The sequence below is a fragment of the Lissotriton helveticus genome, chromosome 5_1, assembly GCF_964261635.1.
Source record: "Lissotriton helveticus chromosome 5_1, aLisHel1.1, whole genome shotgun sequence".
Taxonomy (NCBI): domain Eukaryota; kingdom Metazoa; phylum Chordata; class Amphibia; order Caudata; family Salamandridae; genus Lissotriton; species Lissotriton helveticus.
In genome coordinates this window covers 1337651350-1337673168 of record NC_136065.1, presented here as the reverse complement: position 1 = coordinate 1337673168, position 21819 = coordinate 1337651350, and the positions used below count along the sequence as shown (strand labels likewise).

The 21819-nt window shown below is 46.7% G+C and overlaps 1 protein-coding gene across 2 annotated transcripts in view; it reads right to left on the bottom strand.

The window, feature by feature from the left end:
* CACNA1S (calcium voltage-gated channel subunit alpha1 S) overlaps nucleotides 1-21819 on the bottom strand; it is a 488710-nt gene that overhangs the window by 304002 nt on the left and 162889 nt on the right. For both annotated transcript variants that reach the window (XM_078644201.1, XM_078644202.1), the window contains exons 9-10: nucleotides 18443-18521; nucleotides 8975-9135 (exon numbers count right to left, since the gene is read on the bottom strand). In XM_078644201.1, coding sequence (XP_078500327.1) covers nucleotides 8975-9135; nucleotides 18443-18521 — 240 coding nt within the window. The remainder of the gene's footprint in view (nucleotides 1-8974; nucleotides 9136-18442; nucleotides 18522-21819) is intronic.

Below are 21819 nucleotides of genomic sequence, written 5' to 3'. Positions count from 1 at the left end.
TTTATCCAGGTAGTGTCAAGATGTGAACTTGTGACAGAATAAAGAACTGGTACTAACCCAAAGATGTGCCGCAGTATGCTGCATAATTTAGCAAGCCCTGCTACTTCAATCTAATCCGTCATTGCCGCATAATTTCGGTGGCCCGGGTCTTAAGTAACACACACTGTTCATCGGTTTTACACACAATCTAATTTTTATGTATAAGGCGTATGTGTAATGTGAAGTGCTCTGACACCCTGCAATGAGACGAGTAGCACTATAAAAAAAAAAAAAAAAAAAAAAAAAAGAAAATGGTGGGTTTATGAAAGTGGAATATGAGTAAATACTCGGAGGAAAAAACACAACTGGCAATGTTGGACAGTGCATGCATATTCCCATACATCGGCACTGAAAAAAGGGCGATACAATGCCTCTTTTAGGTCTGGGGAGGCAGGATTCAGCTGTGTGCCTTTGTTTCGCCTCCTTTGTATTTACATCTAGGTGTGGGGCCCACAGCCAAGATACTTTAGGGAGGGCACCACATAATGATGACGGTCTGGATAGCGGAAGGAGGGTTATACGGCTGCTTTCCTAGTAGTAACAGCTGTATTGTGGGCCAACTATACAAACAATGTGGGTAGGCATCCCACCAAGGTCCCACAATTTTTTAGCGTTTCCAAGGGAATCCACTGTATTGTAATGGAACAGGGCACGTATCAGAAGCAGAACACACACTTTCAAATATTTTATCCAAGCCAGGGTTGCTGCTTATTGATCTTACGTGAGGAACAGCCATTGACATGAGTCAAATTTTGACACTCGAGAGTTACTATCATTGGTGTATGCTGAGGGGATAGTTAGAATAATAGTGGAACGGTTCACGCATAGGGTATCCCCCCCTTTTCTTGGGGTCCTCATGGGGATTAATACACATCTAAGGGTAGGGCTTGACTAGACTGAGAAAGCCAGTTGCCCAGGTACCACATTCCGTGGCAAGCCAAAGCAGTAAGTCACACAAGGGACGTATTTCATTGTAAAGGTAATGGACATCGGAGGTGATGTTCACTGTTCTAAGTGGGGGGACATTGCACCGGTCCAAGTGACTATTCATTGATGATAGGTAAAGTCAACATTGTTAGTCAACATTATTAGTGAGCTATCTTATGGGTAGCTGTTTGGCGTGCTGCCTTCAGGCTAAGTCTTTCTGGGAAGGTAGAGCAGCTTGTTTTACCAATTTATAATACCATGAATGAGTAAAATGGAAAAGAACAGGTGTATAACCTATATAGGTATTGGTCCAAAAACACATCCCGTTAATTCCTTTCCGAAGCTAAAGGCGTGAAACTACAGTCAGTAAACTTATTTAACATACAAGTAAATTGGCACAAATATACGTTGAGCCTAGGATGAGATTAGAGGCGAATAATTACGGTGTGTAAACTTATATAGCACACAGTGATTTAGCACCATATACGTTGAGCTCTAGGGGTGTATCAAAGCTGTATATTAATAATATGGTAGGGGAACCATGAATGGCATTGAGACAGGGCCTAGGGCCGGTAGAGAGACTACTTGGGGTCCTGATAACTATACACACCCTGATGTCACACCTAAAAGGTGCTCAAGAGCCTAGTTGCGGCATCACATAGGTCTGGGGAGGCATGTGACCTTGTCCGGTTGGCTAGGATGATATTTCCCAGAAGCCAAGGTGGTGAGCGGAAAGGGTCCTTGGGCAAGCTTATGGCCTGGCGGGGTTAGGGCTGTGCTAAATCTTTTAGCTAAATAGTGTGGTGCTGCACTGTTAAGTAGACTGTCTTGTTCTTTCACATAGATCCTATGCATAAAGACGTGGGTAGGAAACCAGGATTAAGAGGCAATGTCCTCGCCTACGGCACAACTTTCTTGGGTAACAATGATTGTAAAAGAGGAAGCCAAGGTTACAGCCTACCATGGTTAGGGCGGCGCTGATCCTATGCTTAACGACATAGATGCTGCACTAGCAAAGAGACAAAAGGAGGCTATGCTTCACATTTACTGTCGACGTGTTAATGTGTAGTAATATGGCACTAAGATTATCTAAAAGTTGGCAACTGATGGTACTGTAAGTCTGACGCGTGTACAGCAGGTATTGCCGGAAACACTAATGGTGTGTATCTATCTTTCCCATTTATGTATGACCGGGTCCATGGTGGATACCTGGAGGGCTCCACATCACAACAGCGGCAACAGGTGGACAGCCCAAGGGGGGCTTACGTCAGTCACGGCTGGGTCCATGGCGGATATCTGAGGAGGGCTCCACACCGCGACATCAGCAGCGGGTGGACGTCAAAAAAGGGAAGCATACGTCGAGAAAGAGGACACCAAGGGCCCAGGTATTGCTGGCAGGTGTAAGTGCTACCCATTCCTTAAGGTGGAAGTGGGAATTTGTCACCCAGGTTGTCTTGGTCTTTTCCTGGTTCTTGCAGTTGCTCAAACCTGTCACGCAGGGGAGGAACTCATCACCAGATGTTGAGGAGCCACACTGTGCCAGCACAAGCAACAGGCTGGACGCAGGACAGGGAAGAGTTCGTTTGAGGGTCTGTGCCATGGTCAGTTCAGGAACTTCTTAGGGACTTTTTAGCTCAGCAGCCCGACCCCCTGTCAGTGGTGATACTTCACCTCAGGGGGACTGAATTGGCCTAACTGGGGAGGCGAATACTCTTTGATGAGTCCATCTCCACTGTGGGGGGGGTCTTCAGGACTTGCACGGGTGGCACTGTAGTAGGACCTCAACTTTTCCCGTGGTGGCAGGGACTCGGTCAGGGCGTTGAATCACTCGATAAAGAGGATCAACTCACAGTGGGACAAAGTATTTCAAGCCCCCCCCTCGGTTGCAGATGATCCAACATGGGTGTATTGGGTCTACCTGGTGAGGGGAGTCCAGTTGACGGAGGGAGGAAGGGTCCTGTGGTCTGATGATGTCAGGGCCTGGTTGGAAGGTTTTGCTAAAGTGAGAACTTTCTAGGGTAGGTCTAGGCAGGGGGAGGCCAGATCGTCGGTTAACAATGCTGGCCTGTGGCGGTAAGGTCATTATCGGTGAGCACATATTTGAGGTCTGAGGGGGCGGGCATCATCCTATGGAGGTTCCCGCCCAGGGGGAGGGGCCTGCGGGCCACTCCCAGAACTCCAGGGGCAAGGTAATAGGCAAAGGAGCGCGGGTAGGAGTAGTTCACGCTTTCCTTAGGCTGGTAGCCACCCCGCGCGCGTGGACTCATGACGCCACCGGCGCAGAGTAAGGGCCCTCCTTTAGTGGGTAAATGGAGTTCAGGGCGTAGACCGGGGCAATTCCCGGGGTAACACTGCGCATGCGCACATCCAGAGGGGAGGCGCAGCTTGTAGGACCTGACACCGGTAGTGACCCTGCCATATGGCCAGAAATGTACAAAAATTCTAGATGAGGATGTTTAGTCTAAGTTAGGAAACAACATGTATTAGAGTTTTGTTAAAGTCAGGCTCTCAAACTTGTTGCTAAGAATTATGTACCTAAATGTCCTGCTGAATTTTTGTATAAATTGTTGATTATGCAATTAAAACCTTTTTTAATTTCATACTTTAATAAATACGGCCGGGCGACTAGCGCCCGCCTTCCAAAAAGTAAAGACGTCTCGTGTCCACGTTCCTGGGTATTGGGTGCCGGATTGGGGGGGAGGCGGCAGCTAGTCGCTGACCATGTGAAAAGGGGGGGCCCTCGGCCCCCCCGCACGCATGGCGGCGCGGCGACCGTCGCCCCCCACTCTCTCCTTGTCGCCATTCGGCGGTGGGGGCGTGCCCTGGGGGGCGCGGCCCACCGCCGATTGGCTGGCGGCCTCCCTGACCCGGATCCTGGGAAGTGGGTCCGGGTCAGGGGGGGCGGGCGATAGGAGGGGCCATCTGGCCCCTCGAGAATAAAGAGATAGGGAGCGCCCAGGAGACCCCCTTGTCCCTGGACGCTCCCTCGCCGTAACGGTGTGCCCCGCGCTCGGGGCTTCTTTGTTTTCCCACCCACCATCCCTTGGAACAATAGTTTTGTAGCAGTTTTATGTCTGGTTGAATGATAAGTTTTGAAGGTACGGTCCACGGGTCTCACAGGATAATAGAGATGGAACTGTTGGTATATTGTTGATGCTTTTTTCTAGGAATTTTATCCCTTTTTAGCAAAACATGTGTGAAGTGAATTGTATTTGAAGCCATGTGTCTTTAGGCCTTTTTTCCCTTTGTAGCTATACGTTGATACTGTTATTTAGCGAAACATGTGTGAAGCGAATTATAATTTAATGCCATGTGTCGTTAGGCCTTTTTTCCCTTTTTAGCTATACGTTGATACTGTTATTTATTAGCCAGTGTAGCTGTCCTTTAGAATTTTTTCCCATAGGTCGTCGTATTTATTAGGTATGGGGCATGCGGTAAGGTCATTATCGGTGAGCACATATTTGAGGTCTGAGGGGGCGGGCATCATCCTATGGAGGTTCCCGCCCAGGGGGAGGGGCCTGCAGGCCACTCCCAGAACTCCAGGGGCAAGGTAATAGGCAAAGGAGCGCGGGTAGGAGTAGTTCACGCTTTCCTTAGGCTGGTAGCCACCCCGCGCGCGTGGACTCATGACGCCACCGGCGCAGAGTAAGGGCCCTCCTTTAGTGGGTAAATGGAGTTCAGGGCGTAGACCGGGGCAATTCCCGGGGTAACACTGCGCATGCGCACATCCAGAGGGGAGGCGCAGCTTGTAGGACCTGACACCGGTAGTGACCCTGCCATATGGCCAGAAATGTACAAAAATTCTAGATGAGGATGTTTAGTCTAAGTTAGGAAACAACATGTATTAGAGTTTTGTTAAAGTCAGGCTCTCAAACTTGTTGCTAAGAATTATGTACCTAAATGTCCTGCTGAATTTTTGTATAAATTGTTGATTATGCAATTAAAACCTTTTTTAATTTCATACTTTAATAAATACGGCCGGGCGACTAGCGCCCGCCTTCCAAAAAGTAAAGACGTCTCGTGTCCACGTTCCTGGGTATTGGGTGCCGGATTGGGGGGGAGGCGGCAGCTAGTCGCTGACCATGTTGGCAGCTTTGGTAAATAACACCATGTGCTTACCCTTTTGTTGTGGGAATAAGATAGAGATAATGTAGTAATACTGCAGGAATGTAGGTTAGAAATGTACTTGCGTTTTCCAAATTTTGTGTTTGTAAACCCTGTTTAAAGAGGACAGGCAGACGTCTACTGACTGAAAGATTTTGACCGATTATATTGGTTGCTGGCAAAATAAATTTTTTGAGTTAAGTTTTTGAGTTAAGAACATTTTATAGGCATTTAAAAACGAAAGTGATTTTTTAATGAAAGATTCTCAGTTGCGATATATCCTGCTATACCCTGTATCTTAGTGGTTTATACTGTAAAACGATGGTTTAGGTTACACGTGCACGATGGCTTCACCCCCATACATTACATTCTCACCTTAAGTCCCCTCCCCTCTCAGTCAATCCTCCATTTTCTCTGCATCTCCCTAAATACTGGGCAAGTCCGTCCTATGCCTATACGCAGGGCCCCTGGAATTATGTGATTTTGTGATTGCAGCATGTTCTGCTTTAATTGTGTATTTACCGCAACATTGCATTTTAACTTCAAACATAATTTTTTTTTCACTGCTCTATACCACGCTGCAGATTTAATATGACAACCGTGTGCCTTTTTTCTGTGCTTCATGGCTTGCCTGAATCAACTTTTAAAAATCCTTTTTTTTTTTTCAACAGCGGGAAAATTACGCTCATCGGTGCACCTATTATGAGCAGTTCGGCGGCTTCTAACATTTTCGCCCTCTTTCCCTACATGGCCGTGTTGGTGCTGTTGTGTTGCCTGGACAATGCAGGTACTATTTCTTCTACCCCTCCCGTTCCCCCTGCTCACTTTGCCAAGGCATGCCTATGTGCCGGCATTGCTAAATGCTTCTTATGGTTGTACTGACTAGACAGTTCGTACCAAAAACTATTTTCATAGTCTTAGCCAATATATTTTCTTTTGTAATTATATTGGTATATCTGACATTAAAGGACAGCTACCTGATTATCAAAGCCACCATTCACCCCGTCCCGGTCACCTCTTTAAAAATACAAAACCATTTAATGTTGGGTTTCATTTGATAAACTGTAGCATAAATTGTACCTGGAAATGCTTAATTGTATTTATCATGCCGGTTTTGAGAGATTGTAAAAGGCTACTATTTGCAGCACCCTTTTTCTGATGTCATTTCACATGCACTTTACTGTATCTAACAAGTCTCTTTAATATGCATGCTTCCTCCCCCAACTTTTGCATGTTTGGTGCTGGGTTGCTTTTATTTAGTACAGACATTTTAATAGGGATCTAAAACACAAACTATTTACTCTTAACTGTAACACAGAAGGTTTTGCTTTCCATCGATTTATTAAAATTATAGTCTTTCTATAACAAAATCCCTTCTGTAAACAACTTCTGCAAATGGGGTCCTGTCAGTGAAGTATACTACAGATACCTATGTGATGTATGTCAGGACATGAAGTGTGCACCATATTAATGTTTCTTTGTTGGGATCCCACCCCGTCCCTTGCATCGCAATATTTACAGAGCGAAATGCGCGGGCCCGGATACACTCACCTCTCACTTTCTTTCCTTCAAATAAACAATTCTCTATGGGGCAGATTTACAAGCCCCTTGCGTAACTTTTGCACTGCCGTTGCGTCTCTTTTGTGACCCGGCCGCGGCGTAAATGTAGCGGCCAATTTACAACGTGACACAACTAGGGAGATGCGTCACGTTGTAAAGCCATGCGTCACATTATACCTGCATCGGGTATAATGTATGCAGGGTGGGCGTTCCCATGCAAAAAGCCATGTAGAACTGACACAGTGAAATCTACAAGATTTCACTGCGTCACTCTACGCCTTCACTGTATCAAGATCCCTAAACCTCCTAGACCAGGCGTAGGGAATGACGCAGAGCTTTTTGAATGGGACTTACCTATCTATCGTGGCACATTGCTGGAGTTGCGTCAATTTCATGAGCAACTCCAACAATGCAGCACTTTTGCGCCAAGAGATGCAGCAGAATTTCTAGGCATCTGTTAATCCTTGTGCCATGGAGCACTTTATTGTAAATGCAGCGCATCCATAGTGGCGCAAGGACATTCGGCGCTGACGCAAGGAAACTGATGCATCTATGCAGCTGCGTCAGTTACTTGTAAATCTGCCCAACATGTTTATCCCTCCAGCTCTGTCTTTCTCTGCCTTGTCGCTCTTTTTCTCCCCGTTTTCGCTTATCTCTTTCCCCTGCTTTCATCTTCCAGCAGTAGTATCCATTCACAGGAAGTGCCCCCTGCCCCCAGAAGCTCAAATTGCAAGCTTTCACTTTCGCAAATGCTTTCAAATAAACCTAAACAAATTCACAAAATAAAAATGTGTTATGTTTGTGTTTCGATTGTGGGTTCCCTCGTTTAAAATTAATACATAGTTCCATTTCTAGTTTTCTTTTAGCAATATTAAATGGAAAAATATCTTTATAGGGGGCCACTTAGTCTGCTTGTGACTATTTACCAAACAATATTGGTAATCTGGCTATTCTTGCGAAACAACAACTTGCAGTGATACAGATTCCTGTGGTATTCTTTCTGTTATGTAATTTTCTGTGCTGCTGCCTGTATAGCAGGCTGTGCTATAAATAAGGAAATACCCTAGTTATCAGCCCCAGTACAGAATTACTAGGTCTGTGGAAACACCAAAGGCCTGTCATGTTTCCCCACGAGATTCTTGCAGCTCAACACAGTTGAAATCTTCAGTTGAAATTGCAAGGGCGGAGGAATAGAAGTAATTACTGCAAAAATGTCTTGTCTGCATAATTGGCCTCTACAAAGGTCCCTCAATGCAGCCTTATCGTTGACACTCACCCCACACTGAGTCTCTGCCTGCTCACCTCATGCACCATGCAGCCAGAGGCTTTATTACTTCTCTGCAGAGCCAAACTGCCCTTAAGCGTGTTTTGGCAGTACCCAATGGGTTGGTCTGACAGATCAATGTGTGGGCTGTTTTTAAGACGTTCATGGACCTGTTTCATGGACCTGTTTAATGGGCAGGTAGGCCGTTTTTTTACAATACAACAAATCTATCCCTTGCTCTTGCACCAACCCTGTCATCTCTTCCCCACACACCCACAGCCCCATCATATCTACCTCGCACTCCCACTCTCATCTCGCAGTCCCACTGCCCCCTCTCATCCCTCCCTCACACTCCCTGTCTCCACTCTCTACTGCCTGCTCACACATGCTGCCTTTCTGTACCTCCTCACTCCTCACTGGTACACCTCTTTCCTCCCCCAGGGTACCCCTCCATCTCGTCCCTCTGTCTCTCTCGTATTCTCACCCCTCTCTCTTGCTCCCTGACGCACTGTTCCCACCTTTCTCATATGATTGACTTAAGGTCTTCAAGCACAGTTTCTTTCCCATACCTTTTTAAGGTTTTAGTCCCTCAAACCCACGCTGTCCTCCTCTCCTTAGGATGTCTTCTGCGTACACAGGTGCTCCCTCTTCATGCTTCTGTACCCTGCTCTTCCCTTCTTTCTCTCTTTCGCACGCACTTTCTGCTCCTCTGTCTCAAGTTCATTCACCACTTTCTGATCAAATTACCTATCCCTCTCTACTTTCCTTTCTTTCTATTCTGTGCAGCTACTACCCCTATCTATTCACCATACCACATAATTCCACTACACAAATAAATTCCACACCACACAATTCCACCCCGCACAATTCCACAACTAACAATTCCAATGCAACCCACATAATTCCACATCACATACATCCACTACACTCCAAACTAAAACACATAGGTAAAAGACATTGTCATTTACAATGCCAATAGCTCTCACAAATGTGAAACCTATTTCATTGCAAATTCTTGTTTTAATAGAGTGTTGCATCTTCCAGTTATTTCCCTGTCCACCAACTAATCACGGTTCTCACCTTGTGCATCTGTTACCCATTGCGATTGGTTGTGATGCTCTGTGGCGATGGTGATCGTGTTGAGAAAGATTACCAGAATCACCACCCAGTAGAAAAAGTTGGATTTCACTAGGTCCCGGCACTTCCTGCGGAACAGGCGGTTCCAGCGCCTCCAGCGTCGGCTGTGGAAAAGAAGCAATGAGTGTGAAGCGTGATCCAGTTGAGGAGCATGTGGCAGCAGAAAGAAACATAAACAAACGGGAAGGGTATAGCTATATATATTGGTTATTTGTAAAGTAGCTTGCGTACATTCAGAGAACACACGTGCAATGCATGGTAGTACAGTGGAGTATTTTCTGCAAAAACTGCAGTGGCGGCTGCTCTATTAGAGGTGGAGAGCCACCCGCCACCACCAGTAAATAAAACGATAGTAAAATGGGTTTTAAACCAGTTTTATTATTGATTTATTTTAATCCCCTGGACCCGCCCCTCTGATGAGTCGTGCGGTGGGTCCAGGGGATGACACTGCTGGTTGGGGGGGGAGTAGTGGGCACTCTCTTCACTGTACATGAGGTGTTTGGCCGGCCGTTTCAGACCAATCATTAAGCTTAAGAATTGGCCGCAGGGCAGGCTGAGATCCTGTGCCCCTGAGCGAGAAAAGCTGATGCGTGGATATTTAATTTTTTGTTCTCAAACCCTCCCTGCCTCTCTCCTCCTTACCTCCCTCCTCCCTCCTCCGGTCCGGCCCTTTGGCAGGGGACGGGCCGCTACTGCAAAGCTGCAAAGTTCCATGCAGTTATGGACGGTCAGGAAGCCATCATCTATGTGTGGAGCAGTCAAGATATGCGCACAAGCAATCAAATTAGCACATTCTTCTGAGGTGCAAGTTCCCCATCTGTACATCTCATTCTTACCTCACGCAAAACCAATCACAATGTCTTCTTACAATTTCATACATATTTGAATACATATACCACGGCCATTAAAACATTGAGTGTGCCTGAGTGGGTTGATGTAAACTGGTGTTTATGTGCGTAACTTACTTTGAACATGCATATATTTTGAAATGGGAACTGGCAGTGGACTTCAAATTATGGGTAGAGGATAGGTCAGACTTGCACAATCTCCTTATTCGCATATCCCAAGTGGAAGTGTTCAAGGAGTGGGTAAAGACAGCAAATGAAAATTACGTTTGTACCTTCAAAGAAAGAACTCCTTCGTAGGAATTTACTGATTCACAAAGCAAAGGCAAATGAGTTGCAGCATTTTACCTAGGTCTTAGGATGCACCAATTACATCCTGGCATGACTCAGAAAATGCACTGAGGCATGTTGATGTAAATGGGCTTGTATATTTTCCCCAATAAATCCTGAAAGAGGAACACTTTCTCCAGCATAGTTGAGCACTCCGATTATTAACTTGACAAATAATCCTTTTTTCTCATGGGACTTAACCAAGCACAATCACATTTGGTAATCATGCCTATCAGAAAAATATTCTTAAAAGGATTCAAAATGTTTCCGGTCAAATTTTTAGAAATTTGCTTTACTACGTTAGAAAATGATTGTGATTCATCAAAACATGCACATTTTGGCAGGGGCGGGGATAACTGGACGAAAATCACAAAACCTTGCACCTTTAGCACATGGATGCATCTATAAAGCAAATACCCTCAAGCTTAATTATCTGCCTGTAAATATTCTCAATTAGTGATGTGGATCCACATTTCACAGTTGGCTAAATACATGAGAGGAACAAAATTGTGCTCCCCCTCCCAAAAATGAGCAGTGGAAATGTAAATCTTTCCTTTCACATGGACTGGCTCTCATAGACCCATACATATCAATGATTTCCCAGGAGTGACATTCGTGAAGGGGCAGGAACTTGATGACATTAGCAGGTTCATGTAACTTCACTCATTTCCCTCCTGGGAATATATGCACTACATATGAGTGAGCATGCGCCCTAGCACTGTAATGCATGGAGAATTGACGCAACTCTGTGTGTGCGGTTGTAGTGCTGATGGCTTGTCCAATGCCTCTGCTTCCTATTGCAAAAGTGCGACCTGTGGTTTCGTGAATCCACCATCGTATGCTCAGCCGCAGGTGCATTTTTGAAAACCATAAAAGCTTTGGATCAGATCTGAAAAGCTTTGACTCCACTGCTCAAAATCAGGTGATGCTAGACTGACTTTTACCTGAAGATCTTTATATACCGCCGCCCTAGGTCTAGATGAGTACGGGAGGCGGTTAGAGCAATTTCTAAGGATGCGCAAAGGATCCGTGCAAGCATAAGAGGCGCTGTTGCAGCAGGCTTTGATTGATGGCAGGTACGAGCGGGAGGAGGCCGCTGCACCTAAAACTCCTGCCGCCCGGGGCGGACCGCCCCGCCTTGCTACGTCCCTAGGAATTGTCTTTGGTGGCTCACTGGCATCAGTTAAAACAAAAGATCTGCCAATGATCGCAGTGACACAATAAGAGCAGTCTGTTACTCAAACACGACAAATGAACACCTCCTACATAAAATACGCTCACAAGCGACAATCTTCCAAGCAGACACAACAACAAAATACATTCGAGGCATTCTGTCTGAACCTATGGGCACTGGAAGATGACATGGTAAGAGCAACACTGGCCATTGTGCATAACACCAAATAGCTTTCCACAGAGACCACACTACACCCCATAATCCACAGTCCTTCCAACCAAGCACAACCTGTGGCACAGAATGCTATCCACACACTAATGCACTAATCAGGGGTATGAAAAACTATTTAAATGCAACTACAATACGATCAATCCCACAAGAGAGTAAAAGGCATGAGGAGAAACAATAGAAAGAAGTCCAAATATTGAACAGTAAGGATACAGAGTGCAAATAGGTAAATACAAGAAGAGTGCAAAATGGAAAAAACAATAAAAAGAGATGCTCTTTTGTTGAGAGGGAGTTGGATTTAAACAGGAAGTGACATAAGGAGACAAGAAAGGCAGAGAGGGGGACAGAAGAAGAAAAGTAACGAGAGAGGAGAAAAAATGGGTGGAGAAAGAAATTATTTCTGCAAGAAAGGGTGAGAGAAAGTGGAAGAAGGGCATGAAGAGGGAAATTGTGTAAATGTCAGGAGAGACATACAGGCACATGCATCAAAGCATTTTGCGATCGCAAACGGTGCAATTTGCAAAACGCTGTTTGCGATCGCAAAAATTGCTTTTGGAATGCATGAAACAAGTAGCCCCTCACAATTTAAGAAATCGCATAATTTGCGATTTCTTAAATTGCGATTGCATTTAAGGAATAGCAATTTGCGATTCCTTAAATGCAATGCAAGAAAGTAAAAAGATTTGCGATTTCGCAATTAAGAATCGCACTTTACTATCACATGTAAGGTGATGGTAAATTGCGATTTAAAAAAAAAAAAAGCATCAAAGTGCATTTTTTAAAGTCCCATGTTACGCACACACATGCCCCTGGGGCATATGTGTGCGTAACATGGGTGCACATATCAATTTCGGGGGTGCAACAGGGTGGCCTTTGGACACCCCTGCACCCTTGAAATCGCAATCTCCATTTGCGAATCGCTACTTGTGATTCGCAAAATGAAAATGTCTTCCCATTCATTCCTATGGGCCTTTAGGCCCATAGGAATGAATGGGGAGGGATTCCTTAATTGCGAGTCGCAATTTGCGAGTCGCAATTAAGGAATGTTTAGAAATCGCAAATTTTTCTGCAATTTCTACATGCATAGGCATTTGCCAATTCTTAATTGCGATTCCTTAAAAATCGCAATTAAGAAATCGCAAATGACTACAATGATGCATGTACCTGATAGGGTGTTAAATGAAGGAGTGTGACTTTACGATAGGAACAGAGAGAAACTAAGTTAAAATGAAGGTTACAGAAAAGAAGAAAATGAAATAATAATGAAAGAACTGTACAAGTTGAAGTAAAAAATATAGGAGTCAAGAGAGAAATAATAGCAAGGGAGAGAGAAAAATCATAGGAGACATGGCTTTGTGGGGAGACATTTGTGGTATATCATGTGGAGAGGACATTTAACATGAACTCTGAGTGGGTATTGTCCACTGATTGTGAAATCATTTCAGGGCTTGATTTGGGGTTTATATATGCTATTTTCGGGAGAAACATCAAGTAGATTTTGTATAGATTGAAAAGGACCATAATATTTTGGTCCACTATATTTTTGGAGTTTACATCATATGTGGATAAACTCAATATTTTGTGGTGTATGTTTTGACCACAATTTGTTTGTACTGCAATATTGATGTGGTCAGTATTTTGTCAACCTGCTGATTGTGCAAGGTCTTTGTATTTAGGGCCTGATTCAGAGTTTGCCCATCTTCCTGTGGGCTATCACGCCAGCGCCCCACAAGAAGACCACCAAACTCGAAGTCAGACCGCCTGCCAGATTGCAAGTTTAATCCTGGCGAGTGGTGTATCATGCGGCGGTTCCACGGATGTGCCTTTCTAAAGTTCTAAAGAGAGCCATAGAAAGGCAGCGCCATGGGACCTCGAAGCACGTTCCTGCACGGAAAGAAGTGCATCATGTTGTGCATTTCTTCCTGTGCAGGAACCACGGGGTGCAGAAATACAGTGGGGCACATGCCCCCTGCATGCACCTGCTATGCACAGAGGTGACAGGGGGCCCAGTTGCCTCACCATCACCCTTTCCATGGTGGGCTCACCGCTGTGGATAGGGTCACAGTGAGGCAACTGGTAATATGCTCAGCGGTGCAGCAGTAGCACTGCCAGCATATTGCTGCCTCAGACCGCTGCACCACCGCAGCAGGAACAGTGACCCTGGAGGTTGCAGCGGTCCAGTGACGGGTAAACCTCCGAACATGTAATACGGCTGGTGGACCACCAGTCTGACAGTCCATGGACCGCCACTGCGAATACAACGGTCCAGGACTGCCGTAGTCATAATTAGGCCCTTAATCTCCTTCTTTTCGAAACACTATGTGAATCCTGCCTGGGTCTTGAACTCGTGGGCTGTTTTAGTATACACCAGTGGCTCGAGGGTGGAGTGAACATTCAAGAAGGAGTTAAACGTTATGGACCTGAAAGTGAGAAAAACAGGATGGTGAGGGTCCACCAATTTCTTGATATAGTGAGCAGTTACCAAGTGAAAAGAGGGGTAACCTGCCAAAATGATGCATGTGTTGAATACAGAGACACAAACTTTGGCCTGGGGTCCTTCAAAGTGTCACTCGTGGTATCAATTCCAAGTACAGTGATTGGCAGGAGGCTGTGATTGGACGCCAAGCAGGGACTGTGGAGCAAATCAGTGAGTGCAGAGACCTGTTGCAGTTTTTCTTTGTGAAAAATGCAGAGAAGTGAAGAGTGAAATGCGTGGAAGCTGTTAGGATTATGTTAGAAATGGGATTTCTGATTGACTAAGGCTTGCGCCAAAGCCAGGCAGAAACCACCACTCTAGTCAGGGAAAGGGAGTTACATGCCAAAGATAACCTCTGCTCACCCCCTTGGTAGCTTGGCATGAGCAGACAGGCGTATCCCGGAGGCAATATGTAAAGCATTTGCACACGCACACAGCAACAACATCCCAGGCACACTACAAAAGGAATTCCACACAAGGTTATATAAAAATAACTTTTGTATTCTCAAAACACATCAGATAGTAATCACACAAAATACACTGTGCCAACTGGCACGGGCAATATCCACAAGGGATTATTTACACAGGACAGGGTCACGTGGGCCACTGTCAGGATCAACACTTAGCAGAAATTGGTACAAGTAAAAATAGGTCATAAACCTACAACCAGTAACTACTGGTAATCACTGTACTACACCTCAACTTGTAACATAAACTACATTATGTACACTTCTCACTAGTCCAAACACATCAGACCCTACCTCCTAAGTCTAACTCACATTAGGGGCGTAAATCACAGTGAAGTACAATCTCACTAACACAAAACTCCATAGGTAAAACCATCTCTAGAGGTATCAAACACAGGGTGCGTAAAACATACTAAATGTATTAAATTTCCTAGCACCACATTTAGAGCACATAAATCACATAAGGGCCTTGCGCCCTATACACATATCATCCCCCCTGGACAACTGGCCATCAAGAAGGGGCTCAAATGCCCTGTGTCCAGATTGTCAGGGCGCGCTGCCAACGCAGTGCCAGTCAGGGGTGCGCCACCGGCGCAAACCTAAACGTTGCAGCTGCCCACTACTTGCTGGGCAGCGGAGAACCATCACATGGAGCCTAAACGCTGCAGCTGGCACTAAGTGCTGCGCAGCTGGGGAAGGCCTGGCACCTCTGTGATTCGCTCATGAATTGCGCCCCACGGGGGAGCCATCCGGTTCTGAAATAGGGGGGCCAAACTGTGGAGCCACCTGGCTCTTCAAAATAAACATGTGGAGCGTTGGAGCCCTCTGGCTCTGACATCAATTGTGCCCCAGGGGCCCACTGGCTTCTTAAATAAGTAAAGATGCCCCCAAACATTGGAGCACCCTGGCTCTGAAAACATGGCCTCTCTGGGCCCTCCAAGAAATACCTGCCCCTCATTGGAGCCCGCAGGCTCAGAAACCAAAAGATGCCCCCTGGACCGCGAAGGCACCAACACTGTGCCTCCCTACTCACTGGAGGGGCTTCTCAATCAAATGGGCCCCCATCGCTGGAGAAAAGTGCCCACCATGGGCAGCACGGGCCCACGGGGGCCGTTTAAACTATGTAGCCACGTTGGAGCAGCCCACTGAGCACACGGGCCGTTCTGACTCCGTCTCTCTCCACCCCCCCCAACACTCACACTCACCGGCTCTCTGGGGCAGGACACTTTGCTGGGGACTCCTCTCTACTCAGGGGTCCCAACTGTTGGGAGACTCCTCATATCCAGCGTGGAGCGGCAGGCACCGTCAATGTGCCTCCTGCCCCGTCCGCACCACCACCATCTCCTCTTGCGGCGGCAATCTCTCGGGTGCCTCCGGGACCAGAAACACTCATCTTGTGGCGCAGGCCTTCCCTGTCCCTCCTGGGAGCCTCACGCTGCCATCGGCGGCCGCTGCCGCCTCTTTACTTCACCCAGGCCCCCTCCTGGGACCCCGGACTTCCCCATTGAGCCGGCGAGGCTCTGGGCAGATCTCGGCAGCCGGCGGGACTTCCTGTCTTCCAGCGGAAGTCCCGCACCGCTCCAGGCATCGGCTGCCTGACTTCCGATTTTGCCGCGGCCACGGCAGTGAGACTTTCCCCGGGCACAACGAGGGGTAGGCTCCCTCTGTAAGGATAAACAGCGGGGTGAGCACCCACTCTATTTTTAAATAAACAGCGGCCACAATGCAGGGTGGGCACCTGCCACTACTCAAAGCAAGACACCACAATAAAGCGGGGTGGGCACCCGCAAAGTCCCGGCAATCTCGGGGGAATCCCCACGACGGGGATTCCCTCCAGGCGAGCAGCATCGTGCTGCGCAGCCCGGGCTCCTACAGAGCTGAGCAAATTACCAGCAAAAATAAAGCTCCTCCTTGCAATCAGAGCGCTGTCCTGTAGGAAAAGCAAAGCCCTACCAAGGAGCCAAGCAACAAAGCCCCAACAGGATCCCAGAAGGCCTGGAGCATCAAGGTGGAGCACAACAGCTCCCAGCATAGGAAGAAGTCCTCCAGCATCCAGGGGCAGGGCAGCAAGGAGCTGGGCAGGCCCCAGGGAGGCAAGCCTTCCCTTGGGCCCCAGCAGGAGCACGCCCCTGGCAGATTCAAGTCAGGAACAAGAACAAAATCATGGGGTCACAGCCCCTCTTTTATACACAAAATCCCTTTGTTTCCAAAGGTGCAGGCAAGGGGCGAACCAGATGCAACTGGTTCTTGAGCACTTTGTTTTGCTCATCCCCTCTGCTTATTCACAGGATGGGTCAGGGACATCAGACACACCACAGGGGGTGGAGCCAGCCTTGTGGAGGGAAGGCCCAGCCCTATTCAGGTCCCAGGTTCACCCCTCCCTTCCATCAACATGCATATCTCTCCATTCACCACTGGGGCAGACCCATCCTGACTCCTGGAGCCAAGCACACCAGCCAGCTCCAGCCAATCACAAGTCAGACAGTCAATTCACATTTACTGCACAGACATGCCAACTTCTAGAAGTGGCACTTCCACACTAGACACAATAAATCTGCGCACATCATTGCGCAGCATTTAATCACACGAGTTCGCACATACCAAACTCGACCCTGCACTCCCCACACATCAGGAACTACCATGGTCACACATATTCCCCATGCATTCCTAAGGGAGGGCAGGCCACTCTCACCACACATACACAGAGAGCGCATGCACTTTACACTGGACCACAGTGAAAAAGTGCGCAGAGGCCTAAAACCACCAACACCAGGTTACAGAAACAGGCTAGGCAAATGCAAAAAGATTCGGGGTGAACCTGCCAAAAGGGCAAAGTCCAACAGATTAGTTACCTAAAGGTTCCAGCAAAAGAATGTGCCTAAGATGTAAGCCTTGTCCTGGGCCCTGCCCATTGAGTGCTGCACTGAAAAGCTCACATGAGCTTCTAAGTCTATTCTCCAGATGATGCTTGTCTCAACTGCATTGACTGAGAGGATGTTAAGCATCACAGAACTTCACCAACAGTATACATTATTACATTCGTTTTGTGGAAATGAACCTTTGCAATCTACAGCCATGTTGGAAAACATAAATAATTGCCCCTTGGTCAATTTTGGAGGGATTCAATCTTGGTCTGCTAGACCAAAACAAGGGAGATTTTCAGCTTTTGTATTTGGTACTGGACTTGCTCTGCCCTCTTGTACTTTTTTATGATGCTACGTGGATTGCCTTGTTGGCCTATTCACCTTTACACAAGATGACTATGTAAGAGGGCCTGTAACTGTTATGCATGTAGGCCATGGAAGATGGTGCATGTGCTGGGTTCACAGAATCAGTGCCATGTGGCTATTCCACCTTAAGGAAACAAGCAGCTTGGTACCAGAGCTCTACTTGCGCGCCTGTGGGTTGTTGGCGACGTTACACTGGCTACCCATCCGCAAACGGATCGCCTTTAAGGCTCTGACCTTGGCCTATAAGGCGCTCCATGCTGTGGGAGCTAAACATCTCCAAAAGAGACTGACCTTCTACCATCCGACTCGTTCGTTGAGGTCAGAATCTCTACTTTTGGCGGCTGTTCCGCGTGTGAAGAGGGCTCGCCTCGGGGGCCGCTCTTTCAGTCTGTTGGCCCCACAGATGTGGAATTCATTACCGCTCCCTTTGCGGGCGGCGTCTTCTCTCCTTGATTTTAGAAGAGGTCTCAAAACCTGGCTGTTTTCCCAACAGGTTTGCCAGTAGTTTCGCTTTCTTTCTGTTTATTTTTTACCTCTTTTAGCTGTGTTGTGTTATTCTGAAATCTGTTCTCCTTACCTAAAAGCGCCGGGACACTCTTTTTGAGTAACCGTTGCGCTATACAAAAAAATAAATAACATAACATAACATAACATAACTTACAAGAAGAGTATGTATTTGTTCATCCCTTCAATCTCGTACAGGCTGTCTGTATCCGAGCCCCTCTCATCTGAAGCAGCACCTGACAAAAGTAAAAATAAAGGGAAACTGAAGCCATATCAGAGGATGAGGAAAGGAAACAACAGAAGGCAGAGGAGCACGAGTACAAAAAGTAGCCAACAGGTATGCATGGGTTGCCAGATAAATTAAGCGCTGATTTAAGGCCAACTGCGACATAAGTGTACAGGCTCATGCAGAGAAGTGTTGTTGGGTGCCCCAGGTGCCTATAGGGTTGTACATGCCTCCCTAGCCTAAACACATTTGTTCAAGGCAGATAGCTGTGCAAGTAGTAGAAAAGATTACGTTTTCACAAGTCTGCTTATCACCTCTGGGAAACGAGGTTAGCCTTAGAATTTAATCAATGAGCCCCTTGTTGGCAATGAATTGGCTAATATCTTGTTTATGATTTTAAGGTTAGAAAATCCAAAATACTTGAAAGTATAAATACCAAGATCGCCAATAACTTGAAAGGCTGCAGTGAGTTCAAAATATGGCTTGCAACTTTGGATTTGCATATGTGCAAATGTTGCAACAAATGTGGCCTCGGAGCACTGGAAAGGCCTGACAGTTTTGTGTTTGCCCCTGAATGCCTCCATATCTACTTCCCTCTCTTGTCTGTGGCAGTATCATATCATTCCCTTTTGCAGCTTTTGCTTCAGTTGTTTCAGAATTGGAAATCATACACAGGAAGTGTCTCCCGTTCATGTCAATTCACTAGTGACCGCAGATTATATGTTATTAAAGACACTAAAAGGGTTTAAAGCTTAGCGTAGTATAAACTTCAAAAATTAGAATTACTTCATTCTATTTAGATATTGCTCAAAAGGTAAGCGACAATCTTTCTGTCTTTTCAGATGTTTTGTCATCACTATGAATCTTAGGGCATAAACTCTCTATAATACCCATAAAGTTCCAAATAATTTAGAGCTCTGGGGTCTTCATCGAATCCAGAAGCTAGCCAGGACTCCCTAACACCAGTTGAACATTCTCAATTAATTGTAGCAACTACTATGTATTGTAAGTGGTTTAATATGTTGTGTGTATTTGGAAAGCGTACTTCACCCACATGTATATCCTGGCACTGAGCTGGTGTGTGTGCCTAGTCCTGCCTATGGCACGTTGGTTAATTGAAAAGCCAGGTCTTCAGCTTCTTGCGGAATTCAATAAGAGACGAGGAGGCTGTGATGTGGAGTGGGAAGCCATTCCATGCTATAAGAGTGATGAAAGAGAATGTCCTTCCTCATGATCTGGTTCTGTATATGCGTGGGATGTGTGCAAGTAGGAGTCCTATGGCATTGAGCTGTGAACTGTCTGGGTAACTTGTGAAAGGAGACGTAACTGCTCAGGTAAGTGGCCCTAAGTTGTGTAGTTCCTTGAATGTGTGTGTAGGAATTTTAAATTAGGCCGTTTGTGCATCGGGAACCTGTGGAGATCTCGGAGTTGTGATGTGATATGAGTTCTGTGTGGGAGGTTAAAGAGGAGTCGGGCTACCGAGTTCTGGATGGTTTGTAGTCTTCTAGTGAGTTGCTTGGTGATCACGGCGGAAAGGGTGCTCCCGTAGTCCAACCTACTGGTGACTTGGGGATGAGTGTGAGTTTTTCTAGTGTTGCTTGGAAGCCATTTGAAGATCTTTCTCTGCATCTTCAAAGTACAGAAGCAGGATGCAGTTTCAACGTTGACTTGGTTGCATCTGGGAGAGAGGGAGGTGGGACACACATTTGTATAGACTGTATCCTACCCTCACACATAGGGCTGATTTACCTCTTTTTGATGTTTGAAGCCAGGGTTGAGGTTAAAAGGGAGTGTTGTACAACTTTAAGGTTTCTTTAGAAGTGTCCCATAGATCAGGAATATTTTGAGTAGAAGTACAGCGGCTCTACCTCATGTTTTTAGAGCACTGGGACCAAATCTCTGTCAGATGAACTGCTGTGCTACTCAAGGGACTCTTCTGGACTGCTGTTCAGATGTTGCCCTATTACCTGCTACTTGCTGGGTAGCCCAAAGGAATCAATGGATTGCTTTTATGTGTGTTGCCCTGCTGCCAGCTGATCCCTGACTCTTCTATCAAGTCACTGTTTTGCTGCCAGGAGAAATCGCCATTGTTATTACCTGCTTTGTTCTGCTGGTCTACCTGCCCACTGCTGGTGTCCCCTCAAGTGCCCTCCCAGGAGCCAAGTGTTTGGTGAGGCTTTGTTGTTGCTCCTGGCCTCTGCAATCACAAGAGCCTGTGGAGTGCTTTTATTCTTCAGCCCATCGTGGGGCAAGTGCTGGCTGTAGCTACTGGCCTCTTCAAAAGGTGCATGTGGAGTGCCTTAATTCTTGCAAAGCGTGGGCCCTGGAACTGCCATGTCCCCTTCTTGCTCACGCTGCCCTGATCGGGCATGCTGAGCCACTGAGCATTAGTTCACTGAGAGCCGGGTTGCAGAGACACCAAGAAGCCCAGACAACCTCAGTGCCACCTCTACTTTGCCCCCCCCACTTCCCACAGAGAACGCAATCCAGCGTGGTGCAACTGCATCTATTTCTACTCTGTCAGCAGTCCTCCAGACTGGGCTGGAGGAGGCACCGCGTGCAGCCATGCAGCCCATGTGCATATTGACCACGTGCTCTGGGCTGCCAGCATTGGCAAGCGTGCTCACAGGTGGTTGCCCTGTGGCCAGTCTGCATGCAGGGGATCCCATAAACGTCTACGGTATGTGTGCCTTCTCACGCCACCCCCCTCTCCTTCCCGCCCCCATGTTTTGGAGCATGTAACTTGGGGGATACTGACTTCCTGCCTGTGATGGGGTAAAACTTCAATGGAAACTCCCCGGCTGGGCCAAAAAATAAGTTCTCCAAAATCACCATAACCCATGTAGTAGGCGTGCAGGCGTTCCAGTGTCCTACGTTTATGTCTGCAATTATCTAAATGGGGCTCATCGGCTACTGTGAACACTGCCTAACACATAATAAAACTGCAGGTGCGCTGTGTCTCTATGATTCCTGTATTCGTCGATAACTATTCTATATGATTATGGTGTGATCCAGTGGTCCCGATCCTGATGGTGGCATTTTGCTGGCTCCAGAGTGGTTTTATTGGTGCTACATGCAGATTACTCATAATTTGTGCCTAACATATCAGGTAATATATAACTCATTCCGAAGGTCCTAAGCATTTATGAGACATGTACTTTTTGTCCCAAATCAAATTGCTGCATTTTATGCCCTGAGGTTGTAATGTATGTCGTGCAGCAGCGACCCGTGCACATAAGAGAGGTGGTGGTATTGGGCCCAGGTGGGGACGCGGGGGAATTTCTACAGAAGACAATGATGGAAATGTA